Below are 22240 nucleotides of genomic sequence, written 5' to 3'. Positions count from 1 at the left end.
GCATGCTTGGTTTAGTCACGGAAATTTTCGAAAAATATCTCGAGTGGTAGTTCAAATTGATGTAATTCTATTCTGTTACAGGAAAAATACTACCACACATTCCGGACAAGTTAGAGCTCGGAGTCGAGTCGAGTCGAGTTGACTTGGTTTGAGTGTGTTGACTTCGAGCTCTGAGAAAAACTTACGAACATCTCACCTGAAAAGCACACATTGTAGAATTCCCAAAAATCTAACTCTAAGGTTGTTTGACCCGGACCAGAGGCAGGATTTCCTAGAATTTCCAGAGACACGCTAGCCAGGCAATTTCTACAGCGTATGCTATTCGAGCGAAATATCCGTAAGGTTGTCCAGCTTGTTGTAGTCTTTAGATGGACTTCATCGTATCTGACCTGAGTCTAAATTTTATTGAATCTGATCTGCACCGAATTTTCGATCATTTCTACGCTATATATCTTCCATATCGATTGACACAAATCCGATGTTCGTAAGCTATCGCTCGGGATGTCTGGAAGATGATTAGAATCTAAGTCTTACTTTAAGGGTCCATCGCAGGACTTTTATCATTTGTGTCACTCAGGTTTAAGAATTTCACTTGCAAAACTAATAAATTCACGAATGAAACTGCCAACGTGAACAAACATTTTGTCTTGGCCGTTTAATTATATTCTTAACTAGTTGTCAAAATTATGTCATAACAAGTCATAACACCTTGGCTCATTTGCCATCTGCATCATAAAAATTTGATTTAATAAATGGCATAAACCAACTTCGACAAGTTGAATCTTATTGTTAATTTAGAAATTATGCCTAGCTCGTTTGACCTTTCAAAATATCACTATTAAAGGCAGTAGCTTACAACTTGAGCTCCTAAGTGATTTATGTCTCATAGAATAGTCTCATAGCTTTTAGTACCCAAAGTAAATTTTGAATAGCTTTTTTTATTTTAAAATAAAAGACATTAAAATTAGGAATAGCAACTGTCTGAAGCTGCTTCAAAGTTATTCAATTATAACCAAATATCAAGATTATTTACTCCACGAGCAGCAGCTATCTTGACATCTTTTTATACTTTTTTGTACCTCATTTCACCCTCAAAAAATTGTGCTAAAAAAAAATTCAATTTTCTTAGGAAAATTTTTCAATTTTCTCCATGAACTGACAAAAATAAGATTAGAACTTTAATTAGAAATTTAGCAAAGTTTGAAGCGACTCAGTCAGATTGTAAAGGAATGAAAAATAAGCAAAAGCTAAGAAAATTATTTAAAATTACATAAAATTGACTTTTTTTGTCGATTTTGTTATTTTATTTCCATTTTTTTTGTTTGTGAAGAAGCTTAAAAGTATTTTTCAATCAAGCGAATGCTTCTTCTTTCCCAAAACTTTTCTTCTCCCTTCTCGTTAGTGGATGTAGAATAAGAAGGAAAACAATTCTTCTGTTGCTTCTAAATAAAAAAGTTTGCAATTTTGTATTTAACAAATCGAAAGCCATCAATATAAGATATCAGGGAGGAAATGAAGAAATAAAAGTTGTTTTTTTGTTGGAGTGTATACATGGCAAACAAGCTGAAGAGAAACAATTTTGACCGCGAGGGAGAACAAAAAGTTCGAATGAAATTGTTATGGTCGAGAAAAACAGAATAATTGTGTTCGCACTGTCTTATGGGAGGAAAAGTTTGAGAAAAGTATCTGTTTAGGATGTTTGTCGTGAGTTGTACACCCAGGTATACCTGGAGTTAGCTGGTATTGTTAGAAACATTGGTAGCTTACACGCATTGGGGTATTGTAAGATATTAGTTTTGGGAACGGTACACGAGCGACACAAATGAAGAATGCTCCTCTACGGATGGCATATGGCAACCATTAAGATGTCACATGACGGAGCCTTCGTATATGAACAGTTGAGTGATGCATGTAGCATATTAATGATAGTCATATGGCATCCGTAACGGATTCTTCCTCATTTATGTCTCTCAGGGTATGTAGAATTCAACTATTTTGGGTCCAAAATATCAAACACAATCACCCGGACTCGCCACTTGGTAACCCCCCTCCGCACCTGTCGTGCATATCTCGGGGTATTAATCCACCATATATTGTCTTGCTGACAGCATTTCAATTTGTACCGATCTGGCTTCATACCACCTTTAATACTAATCATCACCCATGATCCCCCAAACCCATGACTTCATATTGCTAGGTAGCTAGTTACCTTGTAGGTAGTTACTACTTAATCCGGTTGAACAATCTCTAGATACATATCTAAATAGCATTATAAAGTATTAAATCATACTAGAATCAGAGCAAAAAGAAGTAAATTACGAGATTATTGATGTTTACAAGTAAGTCTTTCTACATTTTTAATCTGTTTTTCTTATTTCTTTAAAGAATTACAGAGTTTTAATACACAGGTATTTATGCTGAATATGATGATTGACCTAGATATAAATAGATTTCTTTTTCTACAAAGTTTTGCAGTAGTTGGAAATTGTTTCTAACATCGATAACCAAAATATTCCATGATCTTGAGGTTCATCTAAGGCAGCTGTGCGCAACCTGAGTGTTGCGGTTCCACTCTTGTGTAGCGGTTTCACATTTGTGTCACGGTGCCACATTTGTGTCGCGCTGTCACATTTGTGTCATGGTGTCACAATTGTGTCGCGATGCCAAATTTGTGCCACGGTGTCACACTTGTGTCGCGATGCCACATTTGTGCCACAGTGCCACACTTGTGTCGCGGTGACACATTTTGTCGTTTAACCACATTTGTGTCACAGTGCCACATTTGTGTCGTAGTGCTACATTTGTGTCGTAGTGCCAAATTTGTGTTTCAATTGTGTCGCGGTGTCTCATTTGTATTCACGGTAAGCCTCGAGCATTTGTGACACTAGCGTGCCATGGCACAACGGTTGCCTATCACTGATCTAAAGAATGCAGACAAGATTATTTTGGCTTCTGTTGAAAGACAAGAGAGCGTCTTTGACATCCTCAAGTGGTTTGAGTGAACACAAAAATGTAAATAAATTTTCGTTTGAGAACAAAGGAATACACAAGAAAAAAAAAAGATAAATCTCATGAAAAAGTTTCTTGAGCACGTGTCGAATTTCTAATTTCTTGATCAAGCACGAAATGCCTCAACAATTGGCTTAACAAGAAGAAATGAAAGAACTTATTCGTGCCATTTTTTACGTATATTATTCATTACAGGGGCAAGTAAGACGTTATGTCTTAACAGAAATAAAATGGAAACATGCAAATATTCATTTTTTTTAGCTCATCAATGCCAAAAACAGATTTATTTCTCAACTTATTACGCTTCAAGCTGTGCTAAAAGCATTCAATTTCTGCACCATTTTCTATTTCATTCACTTTAGTCAAGTATCTTGCCTCATTCTCTTGCTCTTCACTTTTCGCTTTTATCACGCATCATCTGAAATGACATAAGCACGTCCTGAAACATGTTCATTAAATTTTTGCAATTCACTACATCACAAATAGATGTATAGAAATTTGTAAGGAGAGAGGGATGGAAAAATGTTGAGGTTATGACTGTTCGGATTTGAAATAATCGGAATTGAATATTTATAGAGAATTTTATGGAAATTTTAATTTGAAGATTGACAAATTTTTTGAGGTTAGTTGTCAGAAATTTGGAAACTTCAATTAAGGACATCATTCTTCACACATAATGGCAAAAATATCTCCCAAATGACTAAAATTTGAGTTCTAAGCAGAGTTGGCTTGAACTTAGGAGTCCGGACTCCAGTAGAGGCACTTCCATATTGGAGTCCTGTCAACTCTGGTTCTAAGAATAGTCTAGTTTAAGGCTGTGTAAATCTGGCTTACTACCAGAGTTCAAAGTTCCCTCAAATCTTGTATGACTCTATACTTGACTTAAGTCGACTATCCATACAAATTCTGAGTCGACTTCGATCTCTGCTTCGAGCTTCGCTTAATACCCTATCTGTCTGTTCGACTGTATCACCCTTGAAGCAATCCAAAAGAATTTTGCAAGAATTAGTGAAGAAATATGCCTGAATTTGAAGGATACACGTTTTTGCTGCATTTAATCAAAATCCTGAATATTTTCCCATAATTTCGATTGGAATCCTCTCAAGAATGACCGCCAAAAAATCAAATTTTCACGACACTTTAAGTTCCCCTAACCAAAACCATAGAAAACAAAAAATAAAAAAAAAAAAAAAAAACGAAGAAAAAAATTTAAACAGCATGTATGAATGAAAATAGAAAATAAGAAGGAAAAAATGAGTTGTGTTTGGAGATAAAAAAAAAAAAGTAAATTTATGTTTATACTATACAAAAAGCTACATCTCTCTACATTCCGCCATAACATTCCACAGCTATGGATGTCAAGTGGTACGAGAAAGATTTTCATCTCATTTATGTCATATCATGAAACATTTTCAGCATTGCTTACAGCAGTGAAAGGAAAGGAGAAAAATTGTTGTGGTTATGATTTTCACTGGGGATTGTTCGAAGGTTTCGGTTGATTTTTGAGGGGAACGAAGCCTATCTACGTCAGGAGTGGAGCAAAAAAGGGGTTGATGAGGATGGGGTTTTGCGTGGTCGCCAAAATTTAAGGGTTTATGGGATAATTTGTCAAAAAATCTATTAAAGTGGAAGGGAAGTGACGGGGATGGGTTGGTCCTAAATATTCAATATTTTGCTTGACGCACTAATTAAACGTCCCCTTAGCTTTCAACTCAAAACTAAAGAGTGGAAAAAAATGGATCAGTAAAGCATTAACATGGGATTCAAATACTTATAGTAACTATTGCTGAGTGCTTTACATTAATTTTGAAGTTGTGAGCAAAGCACGTAAGCATAACTTTTTGAGAAAAAAATTTGACTGATGATTGAGACAAGTTGGACAAGCTTTATAGCTTTAAATGTCTAGCACCAAAGAATTCTTTATGCGAAAACTTCGAAAGCTGTTAACATTCAATCCGAATGATTCAGGCTAGTCATCCGAATAGCACAACATGTACGCTAGGATATCATTAGGTCATCATTTTAATTGACGACCCGAAGTTTCCCTGACAGTACCGAAAAAGCTGTTTTCAACACATTTTTATGTCGAAAAATGCTTTGCACCATTGCAGCTCATGATGCTAACTCTATTTTCAACATAAATTACAAAACACTTGAAATTGCATGTTAACTTCACAAGTGTGTAAATAGATATTTTTTGAGGGGGTGGGTATCGTTACCCCCAATTCAATGAAATTTGTCCAAAAACATGGATGTTCATTCCAAATCCTCCCATAACTCCATTCCTTCCTAAATACACCCCCTGTACCTCCATCATAATAAATGATTCATAAAGGTAAATAACAGCAAGGATATTTGGACAATATGAAATGAAGTTGATAATCTCTGAACGCCTCCAAGCTATTAAATAATGAAAAAGCTTTTGTCCCTCCACTAGTTGCATGTCGAAAAATTATTCAAAACCATTCACAGCAAGTAATTTAAATGTAATAGTAAACTGTTTACTGCTGTTTACACTCAACCTTTTCATTCAATGCCAGTATTAATAACGTTCAAGTATAGACATTACTTCCATTCATGCATTATTCTTTTCAGCATGTAAATACTTAAACAACGTTGAAATATTGACGTTGAAATGAGAAAAATAATCCCAACATTCCTTTATGTAACTTGTACTTATGAACTTTATATGGAAATTTTGTTGTTTGTTGGGACTTTGAGGATGTTTATTTATTAAACAGCAGCACTCCTCAGCAGTCATAAATGTTGGATTCTTTAAATTGTTGCACCGTTTTGTATGCCATCTTATTGCAACTGATGCCTTAATCGCCGGATCATTTTTGACGTCATTAACAGCATATTAGCAGCAGGCTGTGGAAATTTGAGTTTTGAATATTCAAATTTACTTTGACCGTTATAAAAGTTAAAGTTAAAATTTGTAAATTTTCGATTTAAACTGTTACACGAAGTTTGATTCTTGGATATACAGCATAATTATTGTTCCAAATTTAAGAATTACTGAATTTCGCACTAATTTTTAGGTTTCCTGGATGTTTTTTGTAAGCTTTCCTTCTGCATGTTTTATAACGGTCTTTTCAATTTCAAAAATAAACGTTCATTTTTTGAAAATAAATATAACGGCCTACTTCGACATTTACAAAGTCTGACAAGCATTTTAATGCCTACTACGCTCAAAAGATACACAGCACTACTTTTAAGCTTATCTGCCAATACCTGAAACTCTTGTATTTTTAATATTTAGCAATATTTACTGGGCTTTAGAGACTTAAAGCTCTAAAATACACATTTTATGTACGGCATGAATAAATAATGTCTTTCATCATTCAAAAGGAAACAAAGTAAGCATGGCAATGATTTATATATATTTTAATTCAAAGAAATTTCCTTCATACACACACACACACAAGCAGCTACTGATGATGATGATAATGACGTGTATTGCGGTCGGATCTCAAAATAAAACTAATGAGATACTCAAGTATGTTCTCAAGAGTTACTAATTACAGTATATATTTAAAAATAAAAATGCATTGCAAAGTTCGCAGCATTTACATTAGGATGTAAATAAGCATGGAACTTGAAAAAAGATTAAATTTCATTCAATGTATTAAGCATCATTCAAACCTCTTATAAGTTCTTTGCATTTGTTGAGATTTCTCATATGCTGCGCTGTGTAAATACTTTTAAAAATCATTCATTTCGAACAGAACCAAGGATGTTTTGTGTTAGGAGTTCATGGATTCATGGGACGGATGCCAAATTGGAAGACGTTCTCTAAAGAAAGAGTCGGCTATAGGCGTTCTCTTTGCGCGACAATGGGACCACGTACGCCCTAGCCAAGGAAGTAAGGAATGGTTCATTGGACTAACCGAAATTCGGCCGAATTTTGAGATTTTGGACGAAGTTCCTTATTTTGACCGAATATTGATTTCTACCGAATTTGGATCTATTTTGGCGTTACTTAATAAGTGGACCATTAGGTGATTAGTATTTCTAAGTTACAGCAGCTCAAGCCAATAATATCGAAAAATATGAAAGACTAATTAATAATCTGAATAAGAACTTTGTAAGAAGTAATCTTATTCAAATACCATGTCGATACGTCACTGTCCTCAAGTGTAGATTATGATAAAGAACTGTTGATCCAAAAGTTTTTAAAAATCCTCTCACAAATCCGATAAAGACACAACCTTCTACAATCTATTCGCTGTGTGGAATTCATATCTACATTTTTTTCCTACCTTTGCATATACAGCATAAATATTTGTAAACAAGCACATACATATTTACACATCAAGTTAAGTGGGTGTTGATCAAATATTGAGAATTCTTACACAAACTTGTTTGAATATTTGGAAAAAAATAAAAGCACGAATTTATTTTTAAAAATATGCTCACGAACTTATTGAAAAGCTTTTTGATTAGTTTTGGTTTTGGGAATGATTGGAAATTACGTAATGCTGTTAAAATATTGTGCAATAAACCTCTGCATCTAATTTTCGAACGTGGACAGTATGATCAGTGACACAACTCTGTTGATGTCTATCGGCAATTCTGCATCGATTAACAGCTAATAATAATTGTTATGAATAAGGTGGGTTTCCTGAAGTCACGATCTCGGAAATTTTTCGAAAACTTAATGCGGACATACATATTCCTGAGACTTACAGTCCCGTTAACTAGAGCATCGATACTTCGCCGGATTAACAATAAGACACAAATTTGCTCTGACAATTCATTCCGGAATTCACACCGTTTTACAGAAAAACTACAGAAAGTCTCGCGAAAAAATAAAGTTTTTCTTGGCATACATTTGAAAATTTAAAGGCTTCCGCTCAAGTTCACAATCATTTTAAATTGAAGATTATAAAATTGTTCAGCTTGGGAAAAAATTGACAAATTTTCAAGAACGATTTCATAAGAATATAATATGATACCCGAGCGGCACAAATGAAGAAGTCCCATTTAAAGAGTTTTAAAAGCTCTTTTCGTGGTGTGTGCATATGGCATTAAAATAGAGGTGGCTTCCATTTAATGCTAATAAAAGAGCTTTAGCGGAGCCTCAAAAACTCCTTGGCAGAGTCTTCATCATTTGCGTAACTCGGAATGCATGTTTAAGCCGTTGTTGCATAGCGAATTATATCATTCGATAAGCACAGAACAGAATGCCTTTTTAAACAACAGCAGCATTTAAAGCTGAAAACCTTTTGTTGTACCTGAAACATTTTCCAGTTAAATATTTTTGTAATAAATCTCTTTCATTTTTGATTATTCACAAAATATTCCCAAATGGCATGAACAATTTTTTAACATTATTACAATCTGATAAATGATAGATATGGCTTCATTTCACTGCTGGGAAATGGATTTTACATTACACTGATTACACTGATATTAATTTGCCTAATTGCAAATTCATTAAAAATGATAATCTGTCGAAATTTATCAACATAGTAGTCTGGCATTTTTAAAAAGTTAATTTAAATTAATTTAAAATTTCAAAATTTGTTGTTGTGCATTAATTGGCTTATCAAATCATCAGTTAACAAAATTGATTTATTGGCACTTCCGTAAAACATTTTTCGGTCATCAAAATTCAATTCGGGTCTATAGATAAAAATAAAACTTTTTTCATTGTAATCTACCCCAAAAAAGAAACACAAATACAGCATAAAACATGGCAAAAAGTGTAAGTGACATCCAACCTCCTTCTTCAGTATTAATTTTTTTTACGATTCCAATTCAGTGCTTTCTTCTTGAGATTACTTCTGTAACATGCATGAGGAGTTAAGACATTTATTCGATATTTTTTTCTCTTTCTTTTGCTCAATTTTTATACTTTCCCCTTTATTTCTTTCTAGAGAGAAGTCATTCAGCTTTATACAGGACAAGCAGGAGTACAGGTAACAGAATTATTTCATAAAAAGACACACAAAATAGTAAAAACGAAACGAGAGAACAGAAAAGAAAGAAGAAAAACTTTTACAGTCCTCGTACGTTTTTGGGAGGGTTTATTCAAAAGTAATGTGATGTGATAAGTGAAATTTCAGTTTTTTGTTCGAATACTTCCAAATTATTTCGAAATTTAATCTTAAAGGCAGTTTTTTAAATGACGGTGAAATATCACTGTTCTGAATAGTAGAGCGATGGTCTTGCGTGTTCTAGGTTCGATTTCCGGTCATATCTGATTTTGAATCTCTTTTTCAATTTCGCCGTTCTTGTTACAAAGTTCCAGTTAGGCTTAAGAACTTAGATCTTTGGCACAAAATGTGTCTCCATTGCTATTTAGGTTTATAAATACAAGAATATACTGACATATGGATGATTTTCTTGGCAGATACGTGAATAAGTTTGAGGGTACATTGCTGAATACGTCAGGTCTTGTAAGGTCCACGAGTTCTTGCAATGTACAGACCTTACAATTTGTTCGGGCCCCTTTATAAACAACATTTAGTTCTTAAGATTATGGTACCCAGGGTAAGTTCTTTAATCGCAGTCCCTACAGCTCATAAAGGTGTTTTAAGCTATTCAAATCACTGCACTCAAAAGACCTACAGTTTACGAAGCTATTATCAGCTTATTGTTGCTTTAGCTCACAAACGGAGACTGTGAGCTGCGTTTCCATGCAGGAATACGATTAGTTCAAATATCTTCAGATTTTTTGGAGAATAACTCCCGCAGCACCCCTTAAAACTTTATATGCACACACAAAAAAATTGAAAAACTCCAAAAAAAATGCTTTATTTCTTAAAGAAACTCAAACTTAATAAAGAACAGCCCCTATGGAACCACATAAAATATTCACCGTATGTTAAAGCAAAAAGAAATCTCTTTACTATCGACTTTTTTCCATCTTTCATTTGCCATAACATTTATTTGGGTAATTTATTGACAAGTAAGTGGGCTTGTTTCTCGTTTTGACTTTATTGAAGTACAATGTTTTCATGCTGTGAAGCTTTTGTTGCGTAAAAATTGTACTGAAAATATTGGTTTAATAAATAATTGAAAACAACCAATGAGGATTGAAATGTGTCAGTTATATTGCGGTATTTCAGCATAGTCAAATCTTGAGAAATGTCTGTCATTATCAGTGAAATTTATTTGGTTTTAGGGAGAATTTTCTAGACAATTCAAATTTGTGGTTTATGCATTCAAGAATTAATTTTAACTTAGTTGCTTTACGCTTATTCTAGTGGAACAGGGCTGCGAGTAGTCATTTTTATGTCTAGTTGTAAGCTTAACGTTTAGGGAACTTGTCTTAATGTTTCAAGTTGCTATAGCGTCAGCTACAACACTAGGTGTTATTTGCACAAATGTACTAAATTTTGCTCCCAACGACGCATCCAGGGGGATGGAAGGGAGTTTGAGGATCAAACCAACCCTTCTCCCCTAGAAGGGGTAGGGCTTGGGGATCAAAACGACCTAGATTAGCTAGGATTTTTCGTGTAAATCCCAAAACCGGTGGTCATAAGATCTGGCATAAGATTGTTTATTTCACAAGCTATCTGCTTCATGACCATGATTTCTCGATGCCTAGATTTTGACAAATTCTCGAGAAAATCCCAGAATATCTCGGTATAGTCTTAAACACCCATAATAATGTTTCTAGAGTTGGATTCGAACCCACGACATCTTAATCACATTTCAAGTGATCTTATCTACTGAGCTATCGGGGATTGATAGGGATCATGACACAAAGCACACTTAAAACTTCATATTCATCCTGGGCTCATTGCAAAGCTCTTATCGTTGTAGAAGAGGTCCAGATGGACCTGGATATTCCCAAAAAGCATCTGATAGCTTCTACATTGTAATAATTATTCTCCCAAATGTAATAAATTCTCCCAAAATACCTAATTCCATCACAAATCCTACCCATAAGCGTCACATCCTTAAATGACAAGCTACATAATTTCAAATTGAATCCCAAACTTGTCGTCACATTCTTTTTCCATTTCACCTTTTAACATCAAAAAACATTTTAGTCTCAACTTGTTCTATTTTCTATTTTATTTCCCCTACATTTCATCCATTTCTGTTTCAATTCACATTTATCATGCAATAAACTAACAAACAATATGTGTTATTGAATATAAAAAAAAATATAACAAAAATAGAAGTTTACCAACTCCCATAGACATTCACAGACATGCATAATATGCATAAGAATTAACATTTCTTGTTCACTTCCTTCTCTTTTTTACTTCTCGTCGACGACAGATTGCAAGTGCCTGCTGGGAATTGTATTGTTTAGAGCATGGCATACATGCAGATGGAACAATGTGTCAAGACAATAACATAGACAATGATTCAAATGCCTTCTTCAGTTCCTGCTATTGTCATACAACGAAAACTTTAAAATGTGTACCGAGAGTTATTATGGCTGACTTGGAACCGATACCAATTGATGAAATACGTACAGGATGTTACCGATCGCTCTTTGATCCATGTACATTAATAACAGGCAAGGAAGATGCAGCAAGTAATTATGGACGTGGTTATCATCATTTAGGTTGTGAACTTATCGACATGACATTAGAGCGTATACAGAGAGTTGTTGAATGTTGTGATTGCATGCAAGGCTTTATATCATTTCGATCAATTGGAGGAGGAACGGGAAGTGGATTTGGCACATTAATACAAGAGAAAATTGCTGATGAATATGGAAAAACTAGTCGACATGAGTTTAATATATTTCCATCGCCCAAGTAATGAATTTATGGTATTTTAGCACATTATTCGGAGAGATTGAATGCTTGTGACTCAGTGTTGTTCCAACTGTTGTGATACGGCACACCATGAAAGCAAGACTCGATCGAAATCGAACATGAAATAGAGTTCATGGCATTTCCCAAAGAATTGGCAACACTCTAGAGTTCCTCAGCACACAGTTTGTACAACACTGACCTATATTGTCATTTTGTGACTTTACAGCATGAACCACACAGGAATGCATGATGGCTACCTTTAATTTCCCGAAAAATGTGCTCAAAACAACAATAACTGCTGTCTCATCATATTACTTATTCTGTCATTTTTTCTCATCAATCCAAACAGAATTTCGCCAATCATTGTCGAGCCATACAATTCACTGTTGGCAACACATTACAGTATGGACTATGCGGACTGCTGCATATTGTTGGATAACGAAGCAATTTATGATGTTTGTGGATGTAGTTTAGACGTGCCAAATCCCACATATACAAATTTAAATCGCGTCATTAGTCAAGTAGTATCAAGTTGTACAGCATCATTTCGTTTCTCGGGTGCTATAAATGTTGACATGGTCGAGTTTCAGACAAATTTAGTTCCATATCCGCGTATACATTTTCCATTATGTACATACTCACCACTCATACCGAATGGTAAAGGTGCAATTGCTGATCTCTCAACGCAACAGATCACACATTGCTGTTTTCATCCGAGTTCACAGCTTGTCAAATGTGACCCGAGAAAGGGCAGATATATTTGTTGTTGTATGCTTTATCGTGGCGATGTGGAACCAACTGAAATTAATTTTGCAATACGAGAGATAAAGTGTAAGAAGGCACTACAGTTTGTCGAATGGAGTCCGACAGCATTTAAGATTGGCATCAATTATCAACCACCGACATGTGTTCCGGGTGGTGATTTGTGTCCTGTCAATCGAGCTGTATGTATGCTCTCGAATAAGTAAGTCGTAATTATGTGAGAATCTGTGTTGGCAAAAAGGCTTTGCATGTTCTTTTTAGTGTGGAAGCATGCATGGATTGTGACATGACATTAATGTTATTTTATATCCAGACATAAATGCGTCTCATTCCTTAACATTTATTTTATTTATTTTCTTCATTTATTCACAGTTCATCGATTCGATGTGCGTGGGATAGAGTATATAGGAAGTATTGTCGACTAATTAAACGGTCTGCATTTATACATCATTATGAATGTGAAGGAATTGAGAAATGTGATTTAATTGAAGCATCGGAGAATGTATTGGCGCTTATAAAAGACTACGAGGAAGTTGAACTTGACTAGAGAATCTACATTTAATGGAATTATTTTTTTCGTAGGCATAAAAAAATGGGAGAATATAATCCTATTGAAATGTGGTAGATTAATGGAATAAAGCTAATTTATTGGTATTTAATTAAAAAAAGAATCCCAAAAAGAGAACTCATTTTGAGGGATCATAAAGCTGCCTTTTTATGCCCTTTTCTCGGGTTTTTCCATGGAAAAATTATTTAATCAGGGAAAATGAGCAGTAAAGGCTAATTAGGTGAGTTATTTGCTGAAAGGATCAAAGTCATCCCGCGTGGAAGTTTAGAATATTCAGCATGCTGTGATGCTTTTCAATTTTATGATCTAGCTAGGGCAAGCATAAGCTCAATGAGCATCTTACGGTACCTAGTGAGCATGCTCATTGGTATCGTAAAGTGCTTATTGAGCATATGCTTGTATGTTAGGGATAAGCTTAGTCATTGTCTGTTCGAGTCTTGTGCTTCTTAAAACCATCCAAATTTACCAGACTAACAACAATTTAAACTCCATAATTCACCATTTACAAGCCAGTCAAATCCACTTCATGAATGGTAAATAAAACTTACAATTCCAATAAAACGAAACGATTTCTTTCATGTTTTACACAAGTTTTACAAGATGGCAATAATATCATAAAAACTAAGTGTCTAACTCATACAGCAGGATCTTGAGGATTTTCAGCACAAAAGGTCAAATCACTTGGGAATTTCATATTGTGTTTTAAAGGAAACGCGCTTAAAAAATTACTGACTGTGAAAATTCAACAACTCGCTAAATGGCTAATACATGGATAAGGCCCTTTATGTTCACTTTGTGCAGCTTCTGGTTTTGAATACATTAAAGATAATATTTACCATGGAAACGGTCAAAAAAAAATTGAATATTCGTGGATAGTCATGAATTTTTTATGCTAACATGGAATTTTTTAGCTTGCAAGAGCAGTTTTTATGAGTTGAAGAACATCAACATATAAAGGGGAATTGTTCATAAATGACGTGATTCATGGAGGTAAGTGGGATTTTTTTGGTCAATTTTCAGACATTTTGGTTGCTGGCATTTGAGTATATGGAGCAATTGTCTGATAAATTAAGGAAATGGTCAACCAGAGCAAGCATAATTCCATAACAAGGGAAATAACAGTTGGTTTTCTCCCTTGTACGTCAAGTAACCTCCCTACACACATATGCAGCTTGACACTGAAATCATGACTTTTTATTTACTTGTTTAAAGCTCAAACTCGAATAGTACAAATCGATTGAAAATCTGGCCCCAGTTCGATATGACTCTGATTTGGCCTCAACTTCTATTCAAATCTGACTCCATGCTAGAGTCACGCCGGCTTGGTACCGGATTGATTACCCGACTTGTGCAAAGACATATTGTTCGCTTTAGTCAACCTTATAACTAGTTCTTAATAGTCTTTCTTTAGCTACGCTCCATACAAAGACGTCATTCATATACAACTCTTGAACTAAATTGTTTCAGGAAGCGACGTAATCTTGAAAATTATAATTTAATCTCTACGCTCTTATTCGCTTTGTTTAAAAAGAGAGAAGTAAGTACTTTTATGCCTTTAACTTATAAAACCTTTAAGATTCTTCATAAGCATGAAAATTAAAAAGGGACCAAAATTCCTTTAAAGCTTTCTTCCCACAACAACTCTAAATTTAACTTTATTTTTTCAATCACACCATTTTTCAGCCACGATGTTATGTCTACAGAAATAGAATGTTGAGAAATTGACAGATTATATTCCCATACACACCAAAAATATCGACAGTTTGAACAGCGAAAACTCAATAAAAATTCGTTCTAAATTTCAATTTGTAAAAAGAACGTCTTTATTCCCCTTTTAAGCAGTTGATGCTCCTTTTCCTTACTAAAAACAGGAATTTGCGCATTTATAGAGATTTGTTTTGTGACAAAAGTTTAAAGCAGGATTGAGCAACCTTTTATTTTTTGTGGGACACCTTGGTGGTAAGCCAGGATCAAAATCCCAATCGACGTACAGTTCATGTCATTTTGCGGTTCACTCACGTGTCGCGGCACACAGGTTGCTAACCACTGGTCTATAAGAATTCACATTTGCTTCATTTCATCCATTCAGAAGTGTCAAAAAGCAGTAAAGGAAGGAAATTTATTCATCACAAAAAGGCAGAAGTGCTTAATAATTTCTAGTTTAATTTTTGCGTAAAACTGACACTAAATATCCCTGGTTGGCTGTAAAAATCCTCAACTATTAACACAAAAGCCATATAATTATGTTAATTTCTACAGGGCTTGTCGAGTTAAGCACTTAAATACAGTTAACAAAAAAAACTACGTTGAATGCTAATTAATGTGGATTATGTCTGTCATTTTGTTAATTAATTTGGAAAGAGAAGCAACTGCTTCAAAAAAAAATTGGACTTTTTGGAAATGAAAATTTATTATTATTTAATCTGTCTGCACGAAGTTTGTGCTGAATAATTAATTGGCATTTCTGGAATGTTTATTGATTTAATGTATTCTTGGTATTTTTGAGATTGAGCTTCACAAATTGCGGTAATCCTCAATAATCCTTTAAGAGTTTAAGCTTTCAGTTCTATAATGAATTGTGCTAATTTATTAAGCTCTGATGCGCTGAGAGAGTTTGAAATTTTCCCAGCTTGTTTCCAGCCTGCCTTAAATTTTTAGTTTTTTGACTCGAGCAGACAAGGAGCATGTTCAGGAGTATCCTCTCACAATTGACAAGTCCTACGTTCTTTTAGACGAGTATGGTCATTGTCTGTTAGGTTGACTTTTAAAAAGGTTAAGAGCAAGTTATGAGTTTCATGCCCGAACAGCACAGCGTGTTCACTAGACGATTGCAACGTTGCTTACGACAAGACCTGAAGCTGGCCTAACAGCAAGCTTCTTGACACAGAACGGTGATGCAAGAATGTCAACTTAACGTGCGGACAGAGGATTTGCACAAACTGTGTGACACAGTCAGCAACAGAATCAGATGGAAAGCCTTTTGTTGCAACTTAAGCTCCACATAAACACATGGTTACAGTAAGTGGCCCTAACGTCATCTTAATGGCTGCTTTCAACCCATGTTCACCACAAAAAACGATGCTCGCTGGATTGTGCTGCTCGGTTTCAATATCCACAAAAACAATTTGAGGCATACAAGCTGTGCCATCATAAACATAAGGACTTTTTATTCACCAACCCACATATCATTGTCGTCCTTCTTTTTTGACTTTAAAAACTTTCTTAAATTTTTTTTTACATCTCATTCTTTCCATAAGTTGAACAGCTTAGCTTGAACGTTTGCCAAAATATATTTCTTCTTCATATTTTACAGCCTTACATGATGTTGGAATGTAGAAGCATGAGGGAAAAGTTTTGTGATTTAATTATTGTTGTAGCTTTATGAGATTTTGTTTATGCATGTATATATATCCAAGTGATCCAAGTGATCCAAGTGATAAGAATTTTTTTTCATAAATTTTTATGAGATTTAATAAAAATTTGTTGCTGATAAATGGGGGATGATTAGATTTATAGCATAAAGTTGTGAAAACGAATGGAGCCAAAAGTGGGCGATAGAGGTTAAGAGTGAATTTCCTTGAAGCTGAGGGCAGTGATTCTTAAATTGCAATCTTAGTCACATTAGGTAGAGGAATGAAAAGTCCTCAAGCGTATGAGAGCGATGAGGATAGAGGTACTTGAAATTTTTATTGAGGATATAGATCCTAAGCGTCATATTTTCAATTATGTATGTCGACATCCTAAATTAATGTTTTTTGACTCGGTAACCCAAGTGGCATGATGCGACGAACCGCATTTTTAACCGGAATCATATGTCCAAATTAGCCGTCACGTTGCTGTTACAGGAACTTTGTGTTTTACCATTAACACAGTTACGTAGCAACTCTCAAGTGACTATGGGTAGCGAAGTAGACTCAGGACATTGGGAATGAATTATTACACCCTAACTATCCATCATGGATTCGAAACTCAGCATATAACGCAAAGCTCCTGAATCTCTAAGAACTGAAAAGCAAAATATCATTTTTTCCGAGATTTACTGATTCACAGTATGAAAAAGTATGAGAAGCACTGACTAAAAGACCCAGTAATCACCAATCTTCAACGCAACATCCTTATCATCTTAAAATTCTTCCATGAAAATTCTTAAAGCTATTTAATTATCCATTTCTGCGAAACAATGTTCATGTATTTTAGCCATAAGCAATTTAAAGTGTTGATTGTTCAGCTACTCGAGCATACTATCTCTCTTACATCCTTCCTTCTACTCTTGTTCACTTCTTAAGGACAGCTCAACCGTGCGAATAATCTTCAATTTCTCTCTAAACGCAAAAAAAGCTTTGTACACGACTTCATCATACATTTCCCTTTCTTTCTCGCCATTCCTTGAGTTAAAGTCTTAAAGAAAAAATGAACAGCATGTAAATGTGAAAAAAAATAGCAAAAAATGTGAGAAAAAAGAAGACAAAGAAATCTTATACTTTTTTTCTTTGTGAATCATCGTCAAGTTTACATCTGAGACATTGGCAGCCTTATCTTCTTATGGATTTTTAATACTTTTAGTATGCTTTTTGTAAAGTCATTTGTTTCGTTGAATTCATGAGAAAGTTCTGGTGTTGAATTGATAATAAAAGACATCCCAAGTCTTTGTAAAGAAGGATGTATCGTATTACTGCAGTACGGCATTTTCATCCAGAAAGTTTACTTGATACGCTTCAGGATTGAAAAATTAAATTGAATTCTTTAAGACACTTGACTTGTGAGACGTACATAGGTATCTGTTACGTGATGCAACATGGGGTTTTAAGGGAGAATTTTAAATTTTTTAAGTATGGTTTGGGATTTTTGTATCCAAAAACTCTAGCAAATTTGAAAAAATTGAAGAATTTATTCCAAAAAGAACATTCCTTCTTGTTGAAGCCCTTCCTGCTTAGTGGTACTCTTCATGAACGAACATATCCAAATTTGAATTTTAGGGACCTCAACCTTCTTAATTAGATAAAATTCTTCAATTTTCAATGCCTTTTTGAGACAAAAATCCTAATTTCAATCTTACTGTCCTCCCTTCATTCTACCCCATTTTTCCATTCCACACAATAGAGCTCAGCTCAATAAATTTTTAAATCATAAAATTTAAACACACGCGCAACAACATTTTTTACCCCAAAATCTTCATTTTTTTGTGTAATCTCTTTCTGCGTGAAATTTATTTTGTATTTTTCGAACACCTGATCCAAAAGTTAATAAAAGAAATATCAAATTTTATAAAGTCTTAAAGCTATGGTTTGGTGGATGTTTGTTGAGGAAAATATTGTTTACTCTATTCACGTTAAAAATTTGATGAATTGATTCTCGCGCATTGTAAAAAATTTATACTAGCTTTTTCAAAAAGGTATGGGGTGGTTTGCTTATTGCGTAACCCTCGAGCACGCTCTCTTAGGGAGGGGGCAAATGTCGAGACTTTGCAAGGCCTTAAAGGACTAAAATTTGAGAATTTTTACAAGTTTTGTGATTCGACCAGCAATAAAGTCTGATGGAAAGCCTTTTGTAGCAATCTAGGCTCCAAGTCGAAGTATGTTTCCAGTAAGTAAGTAAGTAAACACTTAAATGCTTTTCCTGAGAAAAAGTTTACGGGGGGTTCAAAAACTAAATTTACATAAGTCGGATTACGTGATAACTGAACGAGCCCCATGAGCCTCAAGACATATTTCATAACAGATTTATTATTTCTAGCAGCTTGTGTAACTTGTTGAAATAAAACCCATTTTTAGGATCTATGTTATATTATTACAATACAAATCATATAAATTGTAATCCATTTTGAATGCATCTGTATTCACATAATCGCCATTGATTTTTTTAAACAGCGGGAAAAATGAGAATATGCCGATATTAAGTCATTGGATATTATTGAAGGTCTAGATTTTCAGTGATAAAATTTTAATGAAAAATTTTAATAGATAATTGAATGAAGCTTCAATGAACACACAGCGGCTAATTTCATTTCTAGCAAAAAACAGTCATCACGGTACCGATAAACCCTGACGTTTGACCGTTAACTTGATAACTTACCCGAGAGACACAGATGAAGGCGGATTAGCTAAATCTCTTTTAAAAAGACAAAATGGAATCACATTGCATGTAGAAGCCAAATGACAAACATATGGACGTTACATGGAGACGGCTTCCATTTGTGTCGCTCGGAATGATAGCGGAGCCATAGCGACTACATTGTGCTGCTTGAGAACGCATTGAAAAATCAACTATCGCTTTTCCTATTGTTTTAATAAAACTAGATACTGGATTGTGCAAACGGTCTGTTAACCTGAGCAATACAACATTATAGCAAAAGCATCGCTATGTCATCGTATTTAGAGTTGCGGTTCTCCGGTAAAATATGGTTCTCCGCATTGTGTCACTCGGTTAATTTAGTTCAAATAATCCTCAATTCCATATTCAAACTTTTACTTTTAAACCATCCAGATAATCTATAGCCAAAGGAATAATCGAATGCAAATGTTTTTTATTGAAATGAATCCATAATAAAAAGGAGTTGTATTGCCGTAATCCCAATTTAAAAATTTAGTATCTGTGATGTAAATTTCATAAAACATTTATTATATTACCATTTACTGAATGCGACATTATAGCTGCAGAGAAAAAAAAAGAAAAATTTAACTCGATTGGAAATCAATAATTTCATTTCATTCATAAATGTTACGATTCGATTTTATTTGATGACAATTCTGTTGTAACTGACGTTGAGTTTATGGACGGATTTGTCACAACAAAACTCAGGGGCAGAGACGTAACTTGAGTTATGAGGGTGGAAATTAAATCTTGTTGTTTGGATATATTCAGAAATTGAAGTTGAGTCGAGTGGATTGTTAAGAAGCACAATGAAATTGGCATGGCGTCTCTACGTAGCCCCATTGACGGTTAGACGTAAGGGTACTCTGAAGGCTGTGGAACTGCAGATTTCGGTTCATCATAATCGACTTAAAGTTGAGCACGATCTGAATCTATGATGCAGTTGACTCGACTCAAATTTGAGTTCTGTGCCAGATCACAAACTTTACCTTAAAAGGCACACGTCATAGAAACATAGTGTCTCCAGACAAGCGTAACTCTATCGTGAAGCCCGTATTCTATCGAATCAAATTCCACACTCGAGTCACTCCGCCCTAGCAAAACTATTCTCTGCCTTTTTCATGTCGTGTACCTTTCAGGCACATTCAATTGCACATCCAAGTCACTCCGCCCTTGCAAAACTATTTTTCATCCTTTTCCGCGTCGCGTACGTTTCAGACACCTTTCAAATACATCCCTGCCGCAAAAAATACTCATTAATCCTTAAACAGCTAAAGCTATGAGAAGTCATCAAACAGATTAGGTTTCTATCTTCCTCGATTTATTTTTTGCTATTCTTCTTATTCTATTCATTTAATATACATTGCAAACAATACAAATTGTCGCACCGTGACCTTCCATCGATAAAAATACAACAGCAGACAAATTTTTTTTCTTCTCTTTTCTTTTCTTTGTTATCAATTTATTTACCGTAAGCTGTTTGATGTTTACAATTGCGATAAATTCTCATTGAGAATAAATGGAGCCATGAGTAACGACGCATGCTAGTGAATGCTTGATGGACAAGAAAATAGAAATTGTTAAAGATACACACAAAAAATTGGGGAGAAAGAAGGCAAAAGAGGATTTAGTCATGGTTAACAAACCGAAAATTCTTAGTTGTCAAAAGGTATTAATGACTTAGAATGCTCAGGTTCCATAGCAATATTAAGCACCATGTTTCTTTGGTAGCACAACACATGTGGAAACCAAATTAGGTAAAGAAGAAATATTTCAAAGAAAATGTATTTTAGACTTCAGATATTTCTAGCGCAAAAATTTGTGATGAGATATTAACGAGGATGCAGGTTGACGAAATGTGTTTTTGTGCTTGAGCGACATTAATGAAGAGGAATCTGTTATGAAACTTTTAAAACTCTTTGAGTAAGTAACATCAAATGAAAGCAACGCTAAAGCCACATTAGAGCAACGTGGGAACCACATGGAAGTCACGTGTGCACCACATCAAATCCAATGGACACCACATGGAAGCCACATTAGTACTACATGGAAACCACGTGGAAGTCACATGAGAGCCACATGGGAGCCTAGGGGCCACATGAGAGCAACGTAGAAGCTCCATTAGAGCAACGTGGGAACCACATGGAAGTCACATGTGCACCACATTAAATCCAATGGATACCACATGGAAGCCACATTAGTACTACATGAGTAATACATGGAAATCCAATAATATATGGACACTACATGGGAACCACATGGAATCCACATAGAATTTTCAAAAAATTTTCATTTCTTCCAAAAAAATCATTATTTTAGGACTATAGTAATAACTAGTGATAGCAAATCATCCCTTCACAGGAACTAGTCAGAATTGAAAATTAGTTAGAAACACAAAACTTTGTTTCCCAGTTTATTGTTTATGCTAAAGTTTAGTTTGTAAAAGTTGCTACCTTTTATTTGCTTTATGTTATTTAATAGACTCATACTATAAAACTTTACAAAAGTTTCCAAACAATATAAAAAATTGATTCCAATTACTTTTTCGAAGTCATGAATTATTAAATATCAGAAATCATAATTTGTTGTGACAATAAACCGATAACACTAACAATATGGTATCGATTAGTTGAAAACTATTTATTAATGTGGATTTATGTATTGGTGAAATGGTAAAAGTTGAGTAAAAATCAATTGTTATGACTAGAGACATATTCAGACATGATATTTTGGAGGGTAAGATGTTCAATGCCTGGAATTTATCAAAAAGAATAATAGGGTGTATAAGCATGGTTCTTTTGGTACAAGTATGACTATAGCTGTTTATTGGTTAATGGGTTGAAGTTTCTCGGTGGTAGAATGATTAAGTATTTGGGTCATTAATTATTGTAATCTCGGACCTTGCATTCTTGAGTTCGAGACTCGGTGGTGAAATATCATGAAAGGAATAGTTTATATCTGTAGATCCATGAAGGTCAACTGCATGTCTACGAAGGTCGATTATTTGTCTGTTTGGTGGACTGTTCATGTACTACTTTGTGCAGCATAGTAATGATAGAAAGTCATTTCTAATTGAGGGCAG

General features: G+C 34.6%; 2 protein-coding genes across 2 annotated transcripts in view; one reads left to right on the top strand and one right to left on the bottom strand.

The window, feature by feature from the left end:
• LOC139097193 (cholecystokinin receptor-like) overlaps positions 1–22240 on the bottom strand; it is an 88769-nt gene that overhangs the window by 48997 nt on the left and 17532 nt on the right. The gene's annotated exons all lie outside the window — the stretch shown is intronic.
• LOC139097196 (tubulin alpha-1B chain-like) lies at positions 8708–13047 on the top strand. The gene is made up of 5 exons (XM_070648986.1): positions 8708–8719; positions 8892–8933; positions 11251–11738; positions 12088–12702; positions 12873–13047. The coding sequence occupies exons 1-5, from the start codon at positions 8708–8710 to the stop codon at positions 13045–13047; spliced, it is 1332 nt and encodes a 443-aa protein (XP_070505087.1).

The sequence above is a fragment of the Chironomus tepperi genome, unplaced genomic scaffold (genome assembly GCF_022539635.2).
Source record: "Chironomus tepperi strain 1889 unplaced genomic scaffold, CSIRO-AGI_Ctep_v1 contig_415, whole genome shotgun sequence".
NCBI lineage: Eukaryota > Metazoa > Arthropoda > Insecta > Diptera > Chironomidae > Chironomus > Chironomus tepperi.
Note: the sequence above shows the minus strand (reverse complement) of the source record. Positions and strands in the feature narration are given on the sequence as shown.